The sequence below is a fragment of the Anabrus simplex genome, chromosome 1 (genome assembly GCF_040414725.1).
Source record: "Anabrus simplex isolate iqAnaSimp1 chromosome 1, ASM4041472v1, whole genome shotgun sequence".
Classification (NCBI taxonomy): domain Eukaryota; kingdom Metazoa; phylum Arthropoda; class Insecta; order Orthoptera; family Tettigoniidae; genus Anabrus; species Anabrus simplex.
The window spans coordinates 136002032-136025198 of NC_090265.1; the positions used below are offsets into that span (position 1 = coordinate 136002032).

The window sequence follows — 23167 nt, forward strand, 5'->3', positions numbered from 1 at the left end:
CATGAGAAAAAACTAATGCTTAATTTAATTTAGAGTGCCTGTGGTAGAGATATACCAGTACCTAGAAATGTGCATGTGGGATGACTAGACTGGCCCCTTATTATTCAGGTTTCTTGTTCCTCCTATTATTTACAGGTATGGTTATTATTATCATTATTATTATGAAGCATATGGAATTTACAGAATGAGCAAGTGTATACAATATTATACAAAAGAAAAACCTGCAAAGAATACATGATAAGTAGGGAACAATTACACATGGATATCTAAATTGTTTATCCACTACACTAGGGATTCTGAGACATCAGCAAAGTCTTTCCAGTCTCCATCATAAGCACGCAGAGGGCATTCGTCCATTATATGATGAGTGGTCTGGACTAAAGCACCACAATCACACGCTGGAGAGTCCCCGAAGCCCCACTGGTGAAGGGAGAATGCAGATCTTCCGCAATTAGTGCGAAACCTGTTTAGTGATGCCCACGTTCTTCTTGGCAAACTGAAACCGGCTGGGGCGTGGTTTGGATTAAAGAGGCTTGGCCACCCCGGAGCTGTACGAATCCATTGCTCTTTCCATTCCTCTTTTAAATTGAAACCAGCATCCATTAGATTCTTAGCTGTTTTCATTGGTGGCTTATGGGATTTCAGCCTTTGTCTCCAGACATCTGCAACATCTCTGTGGATAGGTAGAGGTGAATTGGACATGATCTTATATTCTTGAACAAGGGCTCTTGAACGTCGCAGGCTTGGTGGAGCAATGTGGGATATGACTGGCAGCCAGTGCGTTGCAGTAGGCTTCAGAGTACAAGAGATGATACGCATGGTGGTGTTAAGTTGTACATCGACTTTCTTCACGTGGCAACTGTTAAGCCATACTGAAGAGCAGTATTAAGCTGCAGAATACACAAGGCCAAGCCCAGTGCGTCGTAATGTGTCTGTTGAAGCACCCCATGAAGTTCCACACAATTTAAACAGAATATTATTACGTGATCTCAACTTAGATCCAAGGTTTTCAAGATGCTAAAACACAATCCTAATCCAAAGTACCTCGGGGTAATGCTTGACAGATATGGTAAAGAACCCAGTTTCTGCTGATATAAAAGTATTAGAAAATGGCTATATTTTAACATACTGGGAGAGTTCAGTAAGGGTTGCTGTCCTTCCTACATGCTGCATGTCTCTAAATGAGTGTGGTTGCAGTCGCACCATTCCCCTGTGCCTGTAGAAAAAAATGAACTTTGATAAATATAATCAGATTTTAAAAAAGAACCAATAAAACATACCCTATTATAATAACTGTTGAAAATGCTCCCCCTCAGCCTGTAGATGAGCGTTATAGCATGTAATGATACAACAGTTCATTCTCTGCAATGCAGCCTCATAAATCTTCAGAATGTTGGTGTGTTTCGCTTTTCTTCCTCTTCAGTTTTTATATAGTGCGGGGTTTACTTCTATCTTCAAAACTACCCCACAAATAGAAGCTCCAAGGCATTAAATCGGGAGAGCAAGCTGGCCATGTACATGCTACTAATACTGAGGAATTACTGAAATTTAAAATAAGACATTTATAATGTCATTTGTTTTACATCCCACTAGACATAGAAATTTACAAAAAGGTACAAAATTTAAAAGGTAGAAAGGCAGCTGAGATTAAGATTTCTGGGGATATATTAAAGGCTGTGTGTTGGGATATAGTGCCATTTCTGAAATACTGTTTTCATGAAGGAGCAATACCAAAAGAATGGAAAGTTGCAATAGTAGGCCCAGTGTACAAGGAAAAGGGTGACAAACGAAAAGCTGTTAATTATGCATTGTTTGTAAGCTCTGGGGAAGCATTCTTTTTGTTTATGTTACACTTTTGTAAAAATACAAACTGGTTTGATAGAAGGCAGTTCAGGTTTAGGAAAGGTTATTCTATTGAAGCTCGACTTGTAGGATTCAAGCAACATACAGCAGATGTTTCAGATTCAGGAGGTCAAATGGACTATCGCTATTGAGGTAGTCAAGCCCTTTGAAAAGGTAGATTGTAGGAGACTACTGACAAAAATGAAAGCTAGACAAAAGTGGTTAAAGAGTGGGTGGCTAAATTTCTAGAAAATGGTGCTAGGAGAATTAGAGTAAGTGAAGAGTCATCTGATCCTGTAATCATTTATGGACCCCCTGTGGGTGGGGGACACACGTGTAGAATACACCGGTAGTATCCCCTGCCTGTCGTAAGAAGCGATTAAAAGGGGTCCAAGGGGCTCTCAACTTTGGAGTGTGGATTGGCGACCACGGGGCGCTTAGCTGAGTCCTGGCATTGCTTCCACTTGCTTGTGCCAGGCTCCTCACTTTCCTCTATTCTGTCCGACCTCCCTTGGTCAACTCTTCTTTTCCGACCCCGATGGTATTAGAGCATTCGAGGCCTACGGAGTCTTTCATTTTCATGCCCTTCGTGGCCCTTGCCTTTCTTCGTCCGTTACTTCATTTTTCGAAGTGACGGATCCCTTCGCTTTTTTCTCTCTCTCTACCCCCTGTAGGTAGGGGACGCAGACGAATAATACACCCACGGTATCCCCTGCCTGTCGTGAGAGGTGACTAAAAGGGGCAACCAAGGGATGCTTGTATTAGAACCATGAAATTACTTTTGATTAGTACCATCACACGGGAAACACCATGGGTCGCTTTTACTTGCGAGTAGTACCACTCTGTTAGGTACTCAATAGTTTTGTGATTCGTAGCAATCCAGCGGGGTTCACTGTGGGTGTCCAGTACCCGTGAGTCGTACCCATGTGAGCAACACCACGGGTCTGGACGTTACCTGAGAGTTGTACCACTATATGGGCGACACCGTGAATCTGCGTTGTATGTGATTAGTACCCACTATGTGAGGAACACCACGGGAATACCGGCGCCCGTGATTAGTACACCTAGGTGAGAAACCTCATCGGTTTGCGTTGGCTATGAGTGGCGCCATTGTGTGAGAAACGCCATAAGTCTGAGTTACCTTTACGGCGTACAATACTTGTGAGTAGTACCTTAATGTTTGGAACACCGCGCATTCACGCTACCTTAGATTAGAACCGCAGCTTGAGAAATACCAAGGTTCTCCTTTACTAGCGATAAGTGCCATTATGCGGGATCGTTGACATAGATATTGACCCATTCAGACAAGCATCAACAATTCAGTATTGGGCTTTGCAAGCAGTCCCTTGGTCAGTAATATTGTTTCTGGAAATGTGAGGCATTGCACGTCTTATCCACTGCTTGTTTTAAATTCATATTCATGAATTCATTCCTCATCACGTTTTGAATTCGGGTATTGGATGAATTTTGTACTTTTAAATGGCAATCTCATTTCGTCTCGTTTCGTACCATAGGGGCCGATGACCTAGATGTTAGGCCCCTCTAAAAAACAAGCATCTTCATCAATCATTTATGGGGGGGTTCCTGCAGGGCAGTATTATTGGACTTTTGTTTTCTTGTATGATACATGATTGATTACTGAAATCACAGATAAGGATACTTACAGACGATGTTGAACTGTATAGAATAGTAAACGAGTTGGAGGATTGTGAACATTTGCAGGGGGACCTAGATAATGTTGTGAAATGGACAGGGAACAGTGGCATGATGGAAAACGGGGTAAGTCAGGTTGTAAGTTTCACAAAGAGGAAAAATCCTCTGTTTTAATTAGTTGATGGGGTGAGTGCCTCATGGGGAACACTGGAAGTACCTAGATGTAAATATAATGATCTTCATTGGGGTTATCATATTAATGAGGTTAAGAAATGTTACAAGTCTCTTTTTAGAAGAGTATTTAAAAGTTGTAATAAGCATGTAAAGGAGGGGGCATATAAGTATCTGTTAAGATCCAACTAGAGTACGATTCCAGTGTATGGGACCCACACCAGGATTACTTGATATGAGAACTAGAAAAGATCCAAAGGAAAGAAACACACTTTGTTAGGTATGAGAGATTTCCAAAAAGGGAGTAGGTCTACTGTTATGAAAATAATGCAAACTTTGGGCTGGGAAGACCCGAGAGTAAGAAGAGGCACTAAACTGTGGTATGCTCCGAGCTGTCAGTGGTTTGGAATGACATCAGTAGATGAATAAGCTTGAGTGGAGCTTTTAAAATGTGAAGATAAAGTTGGAATTCAAGAGGACAAATTAGGGAGCAAGGGATTTGAATAAATTTTCAAGGGAAGTATTTGATAAATTTAAATTCTTTGAAAACATTTAAGAAAAAGCTAGGTAAACAATTGATAGGGTATCTGCCACTTGGGTGACAGTCTTAAATAGACTTGTCAGTGAGAAGCACATGCTCCCACTTTGTACTGTCCAGCCACGATGTTCCCTTGCAAAACTTGGTCCAGCTGCGTGATGCAGTTTGGCAAATTCAGAGCCTTTAGTGGGTCTTGTGGGTTAAATATTTGTTTATTCCAGTCTTCTTCAGGGGGGTTCTCTCACTAACATTGACCCTTTGAACTTGGAGTCTATTTCATGCTTCAGTGATGGTTGTGTTGCAGAAAACTTGAAACCTTAAGGAGTGATCCCTTACCAATGTTGCTCTTCTCAGGTCTAATCCTGGTCTCCATGAATAGCCTTAAGTTTCCCTGTACCTTCTTACAGTTCTAGGAATCATGGAAGGTGTAGTTATCAACATTTCTGCAATGTAATGCATGCTGTAACCGTCTTCTACCAAAGAAACAGCTTTTGCAGCATAGTTGGTGCTTAATAGCATGTTTACTCCAGAAAACTGATTATGATAATGACAAATTTCTTCCCAGCACATGTAATTGGTAGGGGTACAATAATTCGTCAAGATTCAAGAAGTGCTTGAAGAGCACGAAAATATTTCCTGACTTTCAGTGAGGTGTTTTCCAGATTGCATAAGGAATTTTTCTAACAACTATCATAATAAACAATCCATACTTCATTGTTTGCTCACAAAACAAAACTTAACTCCTCCATCTAAAAATCTAGGATAAAATGCTAAAAATTGATTAAATTAGATAATTACACATTAATTCTTCAGCATTCATTGCATGTTGCTTGTTTTGCACTGGTGAACGTGTAAGTGTGAAAGCATTTTCCAATAGCAGCCAAGAAACTAAATTACTAATGCATGTATAGCAAAAAGTATATTTCCAAGTGACGCTACATTACTTGAATTATTAGAAACATTCAAAGTACAGTATATTTACTGTCATTTTCCTGGCAAAGTGCTATAAAAATATTTAAAATATTTCATAGATAAGTAGCAGGTTGAGACACTTCCTTGTAGAATACATGAGGAGCAAAGGGTCAAGGACTTTAGATTGTGAGCAGCAAAGATATATATCACAGTATTGTGATGCTGGGTTAATATAGCCTGAATTGGCCTGCAATATTAAACACTTTTGTGAAATGGAATTTCCTATTGCAGGAAATTCCTGCAGTGAATTTTTTTGTACAAGAGGCAAGCTGGGAAAATCAATGTTTTACCTCAAAAACACCATGCTGAGTGGTTCAGACGGTAGAGCATTCAAACTCAAATTGGCGAGCTTGATTCTGGCTCAGTCTGGTGAAATATGAAGGTGCTCACATAAGACAGCCTTGTCAGTAGATTTATCGGCCTGTGAAAGAACTTTGAGACAAAATTTCTGTACCTTATCACCTTGGGTTAAAAAAATTTTCCTCCTTCGAAAAAAACTAAGGGCAAACTACTTTGGTTGGAGGAGTACCTTCAGTTCAATTTTGGTCCCCAGTGGATGAAATCTGGAGGCAGCATCTGTTCTTCAGGTTAGAAGTGGCTAAAAGAGGAGTCTGTTCTCCAGGTTACAGGTGACCTCATGAAACCTCGTAGCTAGATACGAAATGCCTTTGGGTGTGGCAAGCCTATCGTAATAGCCTACGTGAAGTGTTAGAGCTAAGAAACACCCCAGAAGAGACATGAACCTCTTGTCTCCAGGGAGGTGTGAGAGATGGATAAAAGTTCAAGGATCCACTGCTCGACCCAAGAGTTCCCTGGGTAAGGGTGACGGACAAAGAATGTTCTAAAAAAATCCAAGACAGCTGACTTGCTCTGTTCTCCTTCATTATTACCTACCTTCATAGTATAGAGTATGGAGACTTAAGTACAATCTCCCAGGATTCTGTTCTGTTCTTAGCATTATATAACCTACTCCTCTCCATCCACTGTATACCTTCCACGACTCTAACACTGAAATCAGTTCCTATACAATGATTCATTTCTGCTTTTATCTATGACAGCCTTTATTTCTTATGTATTCTCACATACCCTTTTGTTCTCGCCTATGTGAACCAATTATAATTTTCATGCAGTTTTTATGTCTATTCCCTCTGCTTGATTGTCAAGGATTTTATCATTAAACATATTCCTATACAGCAATGTTTACCTGAAGGCAAGGGTGAAGGAGGAAAACTTGTTCTGTCAAAGTACTTGCTATATGCTTATTATTAGTTTTTTTTTTTCCAACCAGCTTCAAACTGCTAATATTTATATTTCTTAGCAATTTTTAAATATGTCTTGAGGACTAACTGCATGAAATATTTGAATAAATTCTCTAAAAGTGGGAAGCAAAATTGTCTTAAAATATATTTTGTTCTGAAATGCCATTCTGTTGTACATTTGCTTACATTGGGAATTTCGTTCCCATTCAATTTCAGACTAGGATCAAGTTTATATCTGGTTTTCTAATTGAAAATTCTCTCCTTAAAATGTGTTTCTTTGTATCTATTTTCAGAATTCTTTAAGACAACTTGCTTGTAAGTAACAGTACTTGGTGTTTTATAGGGCAGAGTACCAGATGATCAAAGCTGATGATGATGAGGGCGACATCAGTTTCCTGTCTGACCCACATCTTCTGTCCAACCGGCCATATTTATCGTAAGTAATATATGTATAAAACATTTTTGCATAGATTGTGTGGAATAATGTACAGACCTATATGCTCTCTGACTCAAAATTTGAATGGACTCTTGCACAAGGAATCTGTATCAAACTTTATATTCCTCATCCTGTCCTATGATCTGTTGTAATAAAATATTTCTATTCTTAGCCTAGACTTCTCATACAAGTGTCCCATTACACTGTTTGCCAATAAAGCTGTGTAGTTTTATTATGTTTGGAAGGCGACAGGCTGCATTAAGGACAATATGTAGTGAATGCTAACATTTAAATTCCTTCTAAAAATGTACTAATGTATTGTTAGTGTAGTTAGACTAATTGGCTAAGAAACCTATTTTAATTAATTTCTTCAATGGTAAAGCCAGTAGCAGAATATTGGAACAGTCGATCAGTGGCTCTATCACCATAGTATTGGTTTTGTGTTATCACTTTCTTTTGATCACTCTATGTAGTAATACATGCATCAGAATAATGCACTGAAACCTTTTCAGTAGTACATTTGACCAGACTGCACAATCAACATGACACGTGTTGCTCTAATAAGGCAAACATTGAAAGACTGCAGTCCAAATGCAGGGGAGCCTGTATATTTCCATACTGAAAGTTTTGTTCTCGGATTTTCGTTACCATTACTTACTTAATTCTGTAGTTATTCTCAAAATATTGAAAATAAATCTAAATAGAACTCCAGATTCTCTCTCAAAATCTTTCTTTTTAAAATTCTTTGCAGTTAGCTTTGTCACATACACAGGTAGGTCTTATGGGAGCGATGGGATAGGAAAGGCCTAGGAATGGGAAGGAAGCAGCTGTGGCCTTATGGTACAGCCCCAGCATTTGCCTGGTGTGAAAATGGGAAACCACGGAAAACCATCCTCAGGGCTGTCGACAATGGGGTTTGAGCCCACTATCTCCCGGATGCAAGTTGACAGCTAACAGCACGGCCAACTGTAATGGGCATGTTCTCGCTGCTGGCTTGGCTGGGCTGAAGTCCTTTGTATGCTTGTAGTGTACTAACGCACAATTCGTGGATATTTTGTTAATCCATTTCTCTGAACCTGTACTGTTAGATCATTAAAAAATATTTTACTTTTCTGATTTCAGGAAATTCTTTGCAACAGTTCTTCAGTTCCAATTGTTGGACTATTTTTCAGAAGGTGATCAGGAAAATCCACTAGCTGCAGTGAAGGCTAAGGATGAGTTAGGGTAAGTATGTTCTATGAATTAGAGTGAGAAAGTTGTGTGAACACTCCTTTTCCCCAGTCATTTGTTTAGAATTTCGGAACTAAGGATGGTAATCAGTATTATTATTATTATTATTATTATTATTATTATTATTATTATTATTCATTTCGAATCGCCCATCTTTGGGGTACGTCAGATCAATCACTTCTTAGATGCTTGTGCTCTGTTCTTCTCCCAATAGTTCATTTTAACTGATCTCCTCCTCCTTTCCTCCTCTGATATCTGAATCGGTTTTCTGTTGTTCTTAACTTGGAATCTCTTAGTTTTGTCTTTGGTCATCGTTTTGGCTGTACCATTCTTTAACATGAGTTCAGTAATCTTAATATCTCTCAGATCCTTTTCAACTTCCTTAAACCAATTGTGTTTAGCCTTTTTTTTTTTTTTTTTTTTTTTTTTTTTTTGTAAAAGAAGTCAAAGATCTGTTTAGTTAATCTGTCAGGATTCATTTGGAATATGTGTCCGTAGAAATCAATCCTCCTTTTCCTCATGGTATCCGAAAGTCTCTCTGACTTTACGTAGAGGGATTCGTTTCTATAAAAAAACTTGTTTGTTATTTTGAAATTTCGGACCCATGATCTTCCTCAATATTTTCCTCTCCTTGATTTCCAATTTCTCCATTTGCCCTTTCCTCCCCATGACTAGTGTGTCTGCTGCATAGTGCTTCCGGCTTAATTACTGTGTTATAATGCCTCATAATGCCTTATTTTGGTGTTCAAAGAGAGGGCTTTCTTATTGTATGTGTTTTTTCTTTTCTGGAAAGCTAGTTCTATTTTGGTCCTTCTCACCTCCATTGCTTTCCGTTCAAGGTTGTTCCATTCAATCCATTCCCCTAGGTACTTGAAATTCTTCACCACCTCTATATTTTGAGCTCCTACTTTAATTCTCTTAGGAGTTTTAAGTATTATTATTATTGTTATTATTATTATTATTATTATTATTATTATTATTATTATTATTTTTATTTGCACTGTTTATGCGCACATTGGAGCACCAAAATCAACCTTATGCAATAACATCTTCAAGAAATAAGCACATCAAAAAATAAGTTGATTTTTTTAAACACTTGATAATTTCTTCTTTTCCCAAAACTTCTTTATTCTAGACTATCTTGCAGCCCATTCTTCTGCTGATATAACATACTGCTTACGTTTTGGTGTTTTAAGTGATAGTTTTGTATATTTGTCGTTTAGAATCTTCTCTATTTTCAATTTGCTAGGCTATGTAGTAATTTTCAATTCATCCAAATATATTTGTATTTATATAAACTAAGTGTTTTTTGTTTTACTATTCCAAAAGAAATCAAAAGGCTGTTTTAGGAGTCGAAAATTTGGCTAACGGTATGTGTCCAAAAAATGCAATTCTCTGCTTTCTCATCATGTCGATCTATTAATATGATGATGATGATGATGATGATGATGATGATGATGTTTGGCTATATTTTAGTCCAGAGAACAAACGGCAAAGAAGTAAAAGAACAATTTGATTCACTGAATGAGAGAAGTGGAAAGTATGGTATGAAAATTTGTGCAGAGTAAAGACTATGGTGATATCAAGAGGAGAAAAACAAGGGGAAGGCAGTGTGAAAATTGTTGGTCAAAGCCTTGAAATTTAGTTTCAAATACCTAGGGAGTGAATTAATGCAGAATACAAAGCTAGATACAGAGATTAGCAAGCGGGTGCAACAGGACAATGCATTCTACTGCTGTAAGAAACGTGCTCTGGAATAAGGAAGTGTAAAGAGATGATCAGAATATATTGTACACCCATATGGACTTACGTGGCTGAGATTTGGACAGCGACAATTTGGGAGAAGAATAGAATTCAAGCCAGCAAAATGAAATACCTAGGAAGTACGATATGATAGCAAAGACGAGCAAAGACGGATTGAGTAATGGAGATCTGAGAAAGGTCAGAATGGAAAACCTAAGCAAGAGAATTGATAGGAGTAAACTAAGATCGATTGGACATGTAAAGATGATGGAGAAAAGAACATCAAAATATATGATGGAAAGTGAGCAAGAGGGAGACCTAGAATGAGGTGGATCATTTCGATAAAGGAGGAGGAGTGAAGGAGCTATAAAATTTTGAAGTTGATTATGTAACAAATTACACTATCTGCTGTTCACATAACACTGTAATATGTGCTGACATTTTAAACTGTCTTCAGTTCCTTCTGAACAGCTTCAACAAAGTAAGCAATTAGTTTGACTTTAAAGTAAACATTCAGAAAACTAAATTCGTGGTAATTGGCAAGCAGAAAATTTCCAACACTATCATTAGACCTCGGATGTGTAGGTGATAAAATTTTTATTTTAGGTGCTTAAAATAAGCTCTCAAATGTGAAAAAAGTAGGTTTAAAATATATATTTTAGGCAACTTCAGTTTTATATATTTTAATAGACATTAATTAAAAACACCTTTTATATTGCTACATTAATTATTTTAGGGGGAAATACAAAACAAATTTCACGCATCTCTTTACTACAAACATTACAAAATATAATTTTACCATCCAGTGTGAAGTGGGGAAACTCCTGTAACATTCTGATTAAAGATGACTCCGAAGTTAACTGTTTTGCTTTCAGCAGGTTGTTGGATACTTGTGACGATGACTATGGGTGCTCTGTGGGGAGGTCCTTAAGGACTTCCAGAGAGTATGGTTTACAGCTTCCCAATTTCAAGATTTTGACTGAAAAGTATATCAAGACTATTATGATAATAATAATAATAATAATAATAATAATAATAATAATAATAATAATAATAATAATAATAATAATAATAATAATAATAATAATAATAATAATAATAATCGTATGGCCTCAGCTACAGTGTGCAGACATTTCAATTTGACACCATCTGGCTGTCTGCTCGTCAATTTCGACGTACCGTTTTACTCTAGGCCCCCACTAGATGGCAGACCGAGTAAACCGAAACTCTCTTGGGCGTCTATGGCTGAGATTTAATGAATTTTGTCGGGTAAACACCAAATGCGTCACCAGAGATCTTTTACATGCTGACATCGTACAACATGGAGTGTCGAATGGACTTTTTTCTGCCCTTTAAAAATCCGACTACCTCTGCCGGGTTTGAACCCGCTATCTTGGGATCCGGAGGCCAACACTCTACCGCTGATCCACAGAGGCAGCTACTATTCTGTTAAAGATACTTAAGACAAGTTGGCAAATAGTTTAGTTTGTAGGAATAAATTAAAAGCAGTTTTAATCAACTTAGGGGTAAAAATAAGAATTATAAGAATATAGGAAAATATAGGTTTCAATGTCAATTTAGGCATTGTTAGGCACTATAGGACCATCCATAAATACATGAAACTTGTAAATACTACTTCATTTTAAGTAGGAGCAGGATAGGTTTTTGCCTGAAATCAGAGGTTTATTTATCGTATTGGTCAGAAAAGCCATTGAAAGTCTATCAAAATTAAAGTACCTAAGATACAATTAACTCGGGTATAGGATCTGGATGTAAAAAATCAAAACCAGAATCGGCATTGAGGTGGTGTTTCTTGTACGCATTCGTGACCTCGGATTCATAATTCTTTGGCATGAACAAACTCCAGGCTTATGAAATGCGGATGTATCGCAGAACATTAGATCCCTTGGGTAGACCTTGTTATCAGTAAGGAAATAGTTTGTTGAATCGGTAAATCTTGGAAAAAAAAAAAAAAAAAAAAAAAAAAAAAATCCTCAGCCTGTTTTCAGTCATTCGACTGGGTCAGGAATGGAATAAATGAAGCCCCCATCTGGCGGCAAGAATTGGAATTGTGCCAGCTGCCAAAAGCCTTTCACACTCCTCTAGGGCAATGATTGACAGAATACATGAAATATTGGAGATTGTCATTAGAATGAAAGACAGGGAAAACCAGAGTGCTCAGAGAAAATCCTGTCCCACCTCCTTTGTACAGCACAAATCTCTCATGGAGTGACCAGGATTTGAACCATGATACCCAGCGATGCAAGGCTGGTGCACTGCTACCTGAGCCACATAAGCTCTCAGGATATTTTATGAAGTCTTAAACCTTGCAAAACATAGGAAAGTAAGTTTCTATTTTTTTTTTTTTTTTGTCTCTCAATCCAAAATGAAAAACGGTATGTGATACAGCTGATCATAGAATGGAAACAAGGTGGTGGGTAGAGAAGATTTTAGCCACAAAACCTCTGACAGAAATTTCGCAGAGGGGTACCATTGAGTGAAAAGAGTAGTGTTCAATAAGCCTGTCTGTTGAGTTTAAAGAAACAGGTTTCTGTTTTCCTGGTGCTTGGTATCAATCATTTTCTGAAATACTGACTCAAAAAGAGTTTCTAGGCCTGCATTTAGGTTATATTCTAACATCTGCACAGGAGTAGTGGGAAACTATTGCAAGGTCATCAGTATATGCAAACTGGTGGGTCAGAGTGCATGGTAGGTCTGCCAGAGTATGTGCTGATCTGACATACAACACCCAAAGAATGTCAAATTTGTCATTGGGTGATGGAATATCCTGAAGTGACTTGTAGAAAGATAATTTTGTGATGTGTGGGCCTCGATTCCAACCCATGTAGTAGAACAATGTTATTCATGGTCAATACAGTATACAGTAGCATGACAATGAACAAGATGCAGGAAAGTGTTTTCATAGTAAAAGCCATAAAAACTACTGGCTGAAAGAGTTGGCTGTGTGGTTAGTCGCACAGCTGTGAGTTAGCATTCGGGGGATGGTGGATTTGAATCCCACCATTGACAGCCCTTGAGATTGTTTAGTGGTTTCACATTTTCACACCAGGCAAATGCTGGGGCTATACCTTACTGCCATGGCCAATACCTCCCTAGCCCTTTCCCTCCATACGTTGCCGAAAAGCTTTAATATGTTAATGCAAAGTTAAACCACTAGCAGAAAATCAGATCACACAGTTCTCGGGTATAGTAATGCTGAGAGCCATGCAATTTAATAATCTTACGTGTACACTACTTCACCTAGAACTCTCTATGCAATTTAGTTCCATAGTGAAGCATGGGTAAATCGGCTAGTGTGAAGATGGTTCGAATTCAAGAGGACAAATTGGGAGGAACATTAGTTTATAGGAAGAGGAGGGCTAGGGAAACAACAGACAGGGAATCTGCCACCTGGGTGACTGCCCTAAATGCAGATCAGTAATGATTCAGTGTGAAAACAGGTTTGTACCTGTTGAAGGTGGTAAGGAATGGTAAAAATTCACAGCGTTATAACAGAGAAATACAGAGATTAAGGAGAAGGTGCAGGTTAGAAAGAAATAGTTACGAATTATTGCAGAAGTAAATAGATATCTAGGGAATTTGGTAGAAAGTTACATTTGGCAAAAGAAAAAAAGAAAAAATATCAACTAAGGGTAAGGATAATTGGAAGTTGTATGAATTATAGTCCTAGGAAGTTTTAATAAACAAGGGATTGTATAGGTATATGAGAATTTACAAAAGGCAAAAGTATTTCATCAGCAATATGTAAAGATAGTTCGATATAATGATAATGTACAGTTAGAGGAAGTGACCAATACTAGCATATTTACCTATATCAAAGAGATTTACAGTAATATATAAAAAATGAAAACTAGTACAGCTAGAATTGATAAGCTCTCTAGGGATATACTGAAGACAATGGGTTTGGAAATAGTACCACATTTGAAGTACTTGATCACTGTTTGCATGAATGAGTTATACAAAGTGAATGGAGAGTTGCTATAATAGCCCCAGCATGCAAAAGAGTGATAAACATAAAGCTCAATGTTTGTTAAATGTAAGCTCTGGGAAGGCATTCTTTCCAATTACATTTGGCATGTTTGGAAAATTGCTAACTGGTTTGATTGAAGGCAGTTCAGGTTTAGGAAAGGTTACTCCAGGGAGGTGTTCCAGTAAGATACAGCAGATTTTTTTTATTCAAGAGGTCAAATAGCCTGTATTGCTATTGGCCAATCTAAGGTTTGTTTAAAAGGGTAAATAATGGAAGACTACAGATAAAAACGAGGGCTATTGGACTAGACAAATGTGACAAAATGGGTGGCTACATAACTTAAAAACAGAACTTGGAAAATTAGGATAGAGAAAATAGTACTTGTTCATGTAATGATGGTGAGTGGGGGGGGGGGGGGAGGAGGAGGTCTGCAAGGTAGTATTATTGGAACATTAAAAAAAACTATATAAATAAGAGTAAAAATTGGAATCATAGATAAGTTTTTTGGTTCTGAGAGTGCATGTAAGTTGCTTGTAAGACTCCAGTTAGATTACCGGTATGGTTCCATATCGGTCCGTCACCAGGATTACTTGATTCGAGAACTGTAAATTATCTAAAGGAAAGCAGCAAAATTTGTTCTGGGTGATTTACGACAAGAGTAGTGTTGCGAAAATGTTGACTTTAGGCTGGGAAGACTGTGGGAGTAAGGAGAAGAGTAGCTTGACTAAGTTCTGCTGTGTCCACCTATTCAATACAATTATATTTTGTAGTGATTAAATCCTACATGAATTATAAACATTAGTTAGGGGCATGTTTCGCCCTAGTTTTGGGCATCTTCAGCCTAATACTAATCTTAAGGTCAAGTCTTAAATCTATTAAACATTGGAACTTAATACTAAATACAATGGTCTTATGCTAAATTTTTTTTTACAAAAGTAGTGCCTTAGGTGATATTTACGTAGTTTACAATAAAGACATTAAATAAAAAGCCGGAATTTGTGAACAAGGAAGCAACTAAATTAATTTATTTTACACAACGACTAGAAAATGTCCGAAGTGTAAAATTGGATTTCTCTTGCTGCATGGATGAAAGTTTAATTGACTAGAGATAGATCAGTGTGAATTGGGGCTTCTCAGACTGTATGGAAGAACATTAGGTTGAAGGTTTTATAGTTGGTTTGTACAAAGGTGGTCACCTATGTTGTAAGAATATTGTTACAAAATCGGAACCGTGGTATACAGCCGATCATGTTGGGTTTGAATATTCCTTTAGAAAGCAGCATGGTTGGACGGTAAGATTTTATAGGTTAAAACATGTATGTTGGAAACACATTGTTGATATAATTCATTAGTGCTCATCTGATAAATCATTTTGGAATTTTGTGCCATTCTTGTCGATTAACGTTCCCGTTGGTGCATTGTTCAATCTTGGGAGGAATATGTGTTGTCTGTAATTGTCTTATCAGACGTCAGCTGGAATTACATGTTCCGGTTGTGTCTGAACGACTAAAATAAATTTAGTTGCTTCCTTGTTCACAAATTCTGGCTTTTTATTCAATGTACATATTGTAAACGATGTAAATATCACTTAAGGCACTACTTTTGTAAAATTTTTTTAGCACAAGACCATTGTATTTAGTATTAAGTTCCAATGTCTACTAGATTTAAGACTTGACCTTAAGATTAGTATTAGGCTGAAGATGCCCAAAACTAGGGCAAAACGTGTTCCTAACTAGTGTTTATAATTCATGTAGGATTTAATCACTACAAAATATAATTGTATTGAATAGGTGGACACAGTAATATTATTCTTGAAAGAATTTTACTTATTGTATCTTCATTATGGAACAAAATGAGATTAGTTACTTGTAAGTTGTATATTCCAGGCTGTCAAGAGTGATGTTTACCGGGTGAGTTGGCCGTGCGCGTAGAGGCGCGCGGCTGTGAGCTTGCATCCGGGAGATAGTAGGTTCGAATCCCACTATCGGCAGCCCTGAAGATGGTTTTCCGTGGTTTCCCATTTTCACACCAGGCAAATGCTGGGGCTGTACCTTAAATAAGGCCACGGCCGCTTCCTTCCAACTCCTAGGCCTTTCCTATCCCATCGTCGCCATAAGACCTATCTGTGTCGGTGCGACGTAAAGCCCCTAGCAAAAAAAAAAAGTGATGCGTGGACCGTCATTAGGAGATGAATAAGCTTGAGTGGAATTTTTAAAAGTAGGAAATACCTTAATATGATGATAAAGTTGTAATTCAAGAGGACAAATTGGGGCAAATGTTAATTTATAGGAAAAGGAATTAGGGAATAGAATATGAAGGGAAATCTCCAATAAATTTCAAACTTCTTATCAAAAAATTAGGTAAACTAGGTGCACCGTTCCTGCGTCCAGGTGAGGACACAAGAGATCCAGACTAGCTCTTACTATAAGTACTTCTTGCTGATTAACGTTTATGGGCTATGAGTTCCGCTTGAGAAAGTACACCGGTGAACTTATGGTAAATCTCAACCTACGTCGAAGGACGTCTCCTACACGCTATCAGTCAGATACCATATACACATGTCGCCAAATTAATTGCAGATAAAATAAGTTAATACGGTCTTACAACTAATCCATATATGTCGCCAAAGAAATTGCAGGTAGAATAAGTTATTATAGTCTTACAACTAATTCTTATCCTAAGGAGACATTAAAAGAATTGTGAAGTTTCACCACTCATCATTTATTGATTGCTCAATTCAAATATTGGGGGAAAAAAAAGGTTCACCTAAAACCTCATTGAAATATCCCATATTGAGTAAATAATCTCGTAGTACTCTAAGAATTCTTCTTTGTCACACTAAGATGCTTGGAATTAAAGTTATTTGATCTTCGTTGATCCATCAATTCAGTATGCAGTGGTCTGTCACTGCTAAATTGAAGTAAAAGGAAAAATTAAGTTTGGAAAGCTAGTAGCAGGTAACTAAAACCTAGGCCATAATTATCAATCTATCAACACTTTGGCCTCTTGAAAATATTTAAGTAATATATAAGTTAAGATAATGTCCAGAAAATCAGTTGAAAAATTAAAAGTATTGGTGAAGCAAAATATACTAAATAACATTGAAAATATTAGATGCATCTAGCTAGATGAAAATGAAAAGAAAGTTACATTAATTAATATGTACATTATTCCAGATCAGTTGTTCAAAAGAATGTAGAACGCAGTTTGAAATGTCTGATAAATATTTCATTAAGAGTTGGAATCTCTTCTTCTTGAGCCAAATTGCTCCTCAAAATAATTTAAAAATTCTGTCGATTAATATTTAACTCATACATGACTAGCAAAACGAATGTCATTCTGTGCTGTACTTAATATTTTGTGTCCATAAACAACTGAAAATCACATGGAAAATCATTTGCAATTTTCTAATAACTTCAGTTCATTAATATATGCTCAAGTGGTATTTGCATCATCCGGTTTCTTAGTATTTGACCTCAGCATAAGCAAAGTCATGTCCGCTATGAGTCGTAATTGATCTTAAAATAATATAGTCATGTGGCTTATGTGGTAAATCCTAAAAATTATTACCTTAATCCAAGGTTCAGAATTAATTTAAGTGCATATTTGGCTAAAAGTAGCATTATCAAGTGTATTTTGCTAATTTTCTAACAAATCATACCACAGGTAGAAAATCTGGCATGTTAAAAGACTATCTTCAACAAAAAAATCCTTATATGAGTAACTAGATCTCCAGTGATATGTCAACTTGCTTAAACAAAATCAGAAATTAGGTTATGTGTGAGAGTTCTCTAAAATTGTCATAAATAATTCAGTGAAGGACAAATTATCATCGTTAGCCTCATGGCTCGTTTGATGACCCTTAATACTCAAAATAACATTGCACTGATGGTATTGAGATCGTATCTTTTTATTTTGCTAGGGGCTTTACGTCACACCGACATAGGTAGGTCTTATGGCGACGATGGGATAGGAAAGGCCCAAGAGTTGGAAGGAAGCGGCCGTGGCCTTAATTAAGGTACAGCCCCAGCATTTGCCTGGTGTGAAAATGGGAAACCACGGAAAACCATCTTCAGGGCTGCCGATAGGGGGATTCGAACCTACTATCTCCCGGATGCAAGCTCACAGCCGCGCGCCTGTACGCGCACGGCCAACTCGCCCGGTGAGATCGTATCCTAAGCTACCTTGAGTGTACCTAGGATTAGAATTAGCAATTGAAAGTAGCTTTACAATGGCGAAAAATGAAAGTATCCTCCTATTCAATAAATCATATATTCCGTCATTAGACGGAGTAAACAAGTTCAGACATGTTTCGGCTCGTTTGAGCCATCTTCAGTGAAAAAATTAGGGGGGTTGGAATAATTTACATAATATGAGTTGAAAAAATGCTAAAAAACATAATGAAAGCGCAAATGAAAAAACAAACAAGAGAGCCTAGACGGAAACAAAATAGCACACATATACAATATTTACATGAATATGCAGAGCAAAAAACAACTTATTGTGACAAAATTCAGTGAAACAGGTGTTAATTTGAAATAATAATTGATACTAAAAACTGCGTTAACCTAAGAAACAAGGGAACGAGAAAACAAATGATGCAGATGGAAATGAATAATAATAATAATAATTGAAAGTAGTACGTTTTCAATATATATCTCGGAATGCATAACTTGGAAATAACATCTCACATAAGACTACTATGACCAATCTCTTGAAGAAAAACAAATATTACTATCATTAATCATCATCAGCCTATATCATCATTCTTATTCATCAATTATCATTCCATACTTCACGTAATAAATATCTCAATACATTATAAGCACATCATTTCATTAAACACGATGCATATGTGCCACAATCTTCTCATATTATAACATTATTCCTACCGTCATAGTGTCAAAGAAAAATGTATCATAACTCTAAGCGGTACTACTTCATATTTCACCGTACACATTTCCTAAATACGATCTCTTAACTCACTAGCCTGATGAAATCGTCGCACATGTGTATTAACATCTATCTCGCACTTTATACACCTCACTGATAATGATAAAAATACGAGTTACCTTCTCTCACACCACATTGATAATATTACGAACGGTTATCACTGGTTGACTATACCTACATCCTATAAACTCATTTCGATGTATGTGTACGCACACACTCACACTGTCACAAAACATATCACATAGCCAAATAAAGATTTTTACTTACGAAAACAACTCATAGAGGACTTAACTTTACTTATTGAATCCTGTTGCCATCTCGCATCTGGTCATCAGAAAGGTAGACCTCTCTCCATGGTTCTCTTTTAGCTGTATGGGTACATCTCAGCTCCTCCCAGCTGATCTCTAATCATCCTGGAGTATCAACATCGGATTGCGCTGCCATAGCCCGAGTAGTATCGCCTTCGTCCTTTTACAGCATCATAGTAGAATCTCGTGCGTTTGGAACAGAATAATAAAATATGTTACTTAGTGTCGTCATCTTACAATTGTCTGTTTTGGAATGCTTATGATATGTAAGTTCTGCTTTGGGACTATTAATCACAACATAGTAGTTTCAAATAAGGTGAGATTGGTAATAACTATCTATCTTGCTTGGAAAGCGAATGTGATTTCTCTATGTTCTCTTTATTATAAATGCACTTGACAGCTGGTCAGTCTCTGCTGTCTGTAATAAGCAGTATCGGACAAATATAGGTCTTCTAAGTCAAGTCGTGATGTATCGTATCAATCTTGATAATTCTTTTCGCTGGTCGTTTAATTTCGCGCAGCAATTTAATTTCTGCAGCTGATGTCGTGCGTGTTGCTGCAAATTATACTCTCCGTCAATATTAGATGTTTAATTCCAATAAACAGGTTTCTTTACTTGTACTCGTCTACGTCTTGCTTGCTGAAGTTCAGATTAAAGAAATAATGCCCTAGGAAAAAAAATCTTCTTTCTAATAATTGGTTTAAATAATCTCCATTTGTCATTCTTTTTTCACCGCCTTCTACGTATGGTTCTTTTGGTAACTACCTGATGAAAAGATCATCATTTTAGTTCGTATTGACGTTAGCTGTTTTCACATTGACATTTTAGTAACTTTAACTCCATTTTAGTTCCGACTAGTGCATATATAGAACTGTGAAATGGCACATAGGGAATCTGCCACCTGGTTGACAGCACAGATCGGTGGTGACTGGCCAAGATAGTAAAGCAGTTTCAGAAAATTTGTATGTTTATGTATTCAACATGCACTGCCTTTCCTGAACTCCCCACTTCAAGTGGATATTATGAAAGAAATATGTATTGGTATGTATAATTTTGGAATACGTTCCTACAGTGAAGATTGCGCTTATGTCCCAAGAGTCATTTGTGGGAGATGGCTGAATAAAATTAGCCAAAAGCACTTTGATTATACAACTTATCTACCATGAAAACTGGCAGAGAAATTGTTGTAACTCATTGTTAATTATTTACTTACTTTGCACACCTTCATGAAAATTCAAAGTTTTTGTCATTGATGAGCAAATGTCTGATGTTTAGTTCTATCAGATCTGTTAACATAATGGTACTAGTCTTCTCATATTGTCTAGTTTTAAGCTCTGAGCTTGAGTACCAATAGTGAGTGAAAAGAAAGTACAGTGAATTTTTTAAGGACTATCTGTAATTTGATATAAATAACAATTTTTTGTTTAAATTTTCAGAACTATGATGACCAAATCCCTGTCAGGAAAGTGGCCAGATGTGATCCAGGAACTATTAAATATAAACTATATCTCAACAGAAGCCCTGTTGGAGTATTTCAGTCCCCTGGAGAAGCTTCTTGAGAAAAGTGTAAAAGAAAATGATCCCAAAGTTACTCGTCGTGTAGTAGAGATCACTACTCCAAGGCCAACTCCGGCACCCGATATGTCTGCTGACGTTGTGGGGGAGGTTGTGGAGATGGAGATAGAGATGGAGAAGGTGAAGGAGGAGGAAGAAGAGCCACGGGATCAACCACCCTCAACACCGAAACCTGAGCTGTCTACAGAAAGTTTAGTAACCAAACTAGAAAATATTGACATCAATGCCACACTCTCAAGCTCTTCCAGTAATATCACACTTGAAACTGAGGTAAAGAAAGGTTCCTCAGAAGCCAGTACAGCAATTTTGATAGCTAGTTTGGTAGTATTTGCTTTAGCAGTGACGGCAGGAGTTCTTGTCGCTGCCAGGCGCTGTTACAAACGGAAGTACCAGAGGAATAGGAGACCAACCACTGAACGATAATAATACTATGTAGTGCTGGTTTTTGAATTCATTGTGATGAATCTTACTTCCCCACATGTTTTGACTTCTTCAAAGTTTCACTCTACAAAGTTATTTATTGGAAATTCTGTGTTAGGTGACAACTTTGTTGTAGAATGTGTTGATAGTACGTCCACTAAGGCATTTGTAAATATTAAGAGAACTGTCTGATATAAAAGTTATAATATAAATGTGTGTACTTCCCATGGTCAATAATACATTATTGAACAGTTTTTTGGTCATATTTGGCCAGGAAGTACAAAGTAATGTTTCCAGGTGTGTTTGTCAAGTTTCAATGCCAAGAAGATTATCGAGCATAGTTATCAGCAAGACTTCCTAGATATCTTAAGTGTGCTGTTTTACTTCACTTGAATTAAATAGCGAGTGGTTGGTATACTTTCTGATCTGTGAAATGAAGTAGGTTTCTTTCAGCAAAAGTCGGAAGGAAAGTAAACGGGTATTTTTCACTAAGTGTAAATGTGTGATACGTTCAAATGGCTGATTAATTCAGAAAGCAATAGATAGGTAAATCACTGATAAAATTTTATGATAAACCATGGTATATGATCATGACAATACAAAGTGATGTGTGAACTACTTGCTTAAGCCCTAAGAGAAAATCAAAAGTTAATAAGTTAGAAATGAGAGAAGGAATATGTATAAAAAGTACTATGACAAGCTGCCCTTGTGTAGCTTCCTGTGCTTATTGACTTACACACTTCTTGGTTTCTTTCCTATTAGCCTACTTAGTGTGCTGCTAATACAGTGATGTACAGTACAGACCTAATGAAGATGAACCAAGTGCAGTGATTTTTCATTTGTTCCTATTGTTTATATTTCATCATAACCTGTTCATAGATGGTCACAGGCTGACATTGATACAAAAGCTGCCTACTTTTGGGACCAAATCTTACCTTCAAGTGTAAGGTAGTGATGCATTCCATGTACTTTTACAGAGTTCAGTGAACAACTTTGTATTTGTGATTTAGTTCAATGTTTATGAACTAGTCACTGCATGAAACTGAAGTGTAATACATAAGAACCTCGTTTATCCAGAGTAGATGGGACTGGAAGTGATCCAGATTAAGAAAAATCTGGGCAAGTGAATATATGCTGCTTAATCCATACAAACCTTCAATACAAACAAGAAATGAAAACGCACATTTCTTTACTTAAACTCAGTATTATACTCATTTAATTAAAGTTTCATTTTACGAGTCATTATGCAAGTTTCTTTTGTTTCGAGTTAGTGTGGTGGTTAAGCGCAGCAAGATTGTGCAGACATTTCACAAACATATTTTTGGCTGAAGTTATTTTTGTCCAGCATTCTAAGTAAACTTTTAAGCTTTTCCAGCTGTGTTATTGCTTCCTTATGAGCTGTCACTTCATATGCTGAAACACCACTTTTGCTTCCAAATTCACAATTGCCTGTTGAACAGGTGGCAATCATTTCTTCATCTGATGTTATGCTAACCTATATCTTCATGTTGAAGTGGGGGAGAAAATAAACTGTACTGGTACAAATCCAGATTAAATAGAGATCTAGATCATGAGGGCTGGATAAACAAGATTCCTATGTACAGACATTCTTGGAGTTAATGTTGATGGTTTTGGAAGGTACATATGTCTAGTTTCCCTGTTAAATTACTGTTAGTAGTTAAGCTGAAATTGGAGTGATTTACTAGGAAGAGAAAATATTCCAATAATTTGTCTGTAGCTTGTGAGAATAATCCATATTTATATCTCAGTGAACACATCCTGGAGCTTTTTACTAACACAGAACAATTTTCCTTTTTTCCTTACACCAATAGATCATACTTGCACCACTTTAATAGATTTTTTTTAATGACAGTAAAGGGAATCTGGGTGGAGTGTGTATATATAAATTGTCTTCAAAGGATTTTAAAACAATTTTTGTACGATTGAGAAGATAACCCATTCCTCTACAAACGCAGAGGAAGCAATATTGACTCCACAAAAGATATTGCATTCTCTTAAATGTAGAAATTTTTTCAGTCAATCACTTCAATAAAATTAAGGAAAGATGTGCTAAT

At 36.9% G+C, this 23167-nt stretch overlaps 1 protein-coding gene across 1 annotated transcript in view; it reads left to right on the plus strand.

The window, feature by feature from the left end:
• LOC136862973 (angiotensin-converting enzyme) overlaps window positions 1–22865 on the plus strand; it is a 278093-nt gene extending 255228 nt beyond the window's left edge. Inside the window, exons 11-13 of the mRNA XM_067139272.2 lie at window positions 6779–6871; window positions 7994–8095; window positions 20534–22865. Of these exons, the coding sequence (XP_066995373.2) occupies window positions 6779–6871; window positions 7994–8095; window positions 20534–21095 (757 nt within the window). The 3' untranslated portion in view covers window positions 21096–22865. The remainder of the gene's footprint in view (window positions 1–6778; window positions 6872–7993; window positions 8096–20533) is intronic.
• The last annotated feature ends 302 nt before the right edge of the window (window positions 22866–23167 follow it).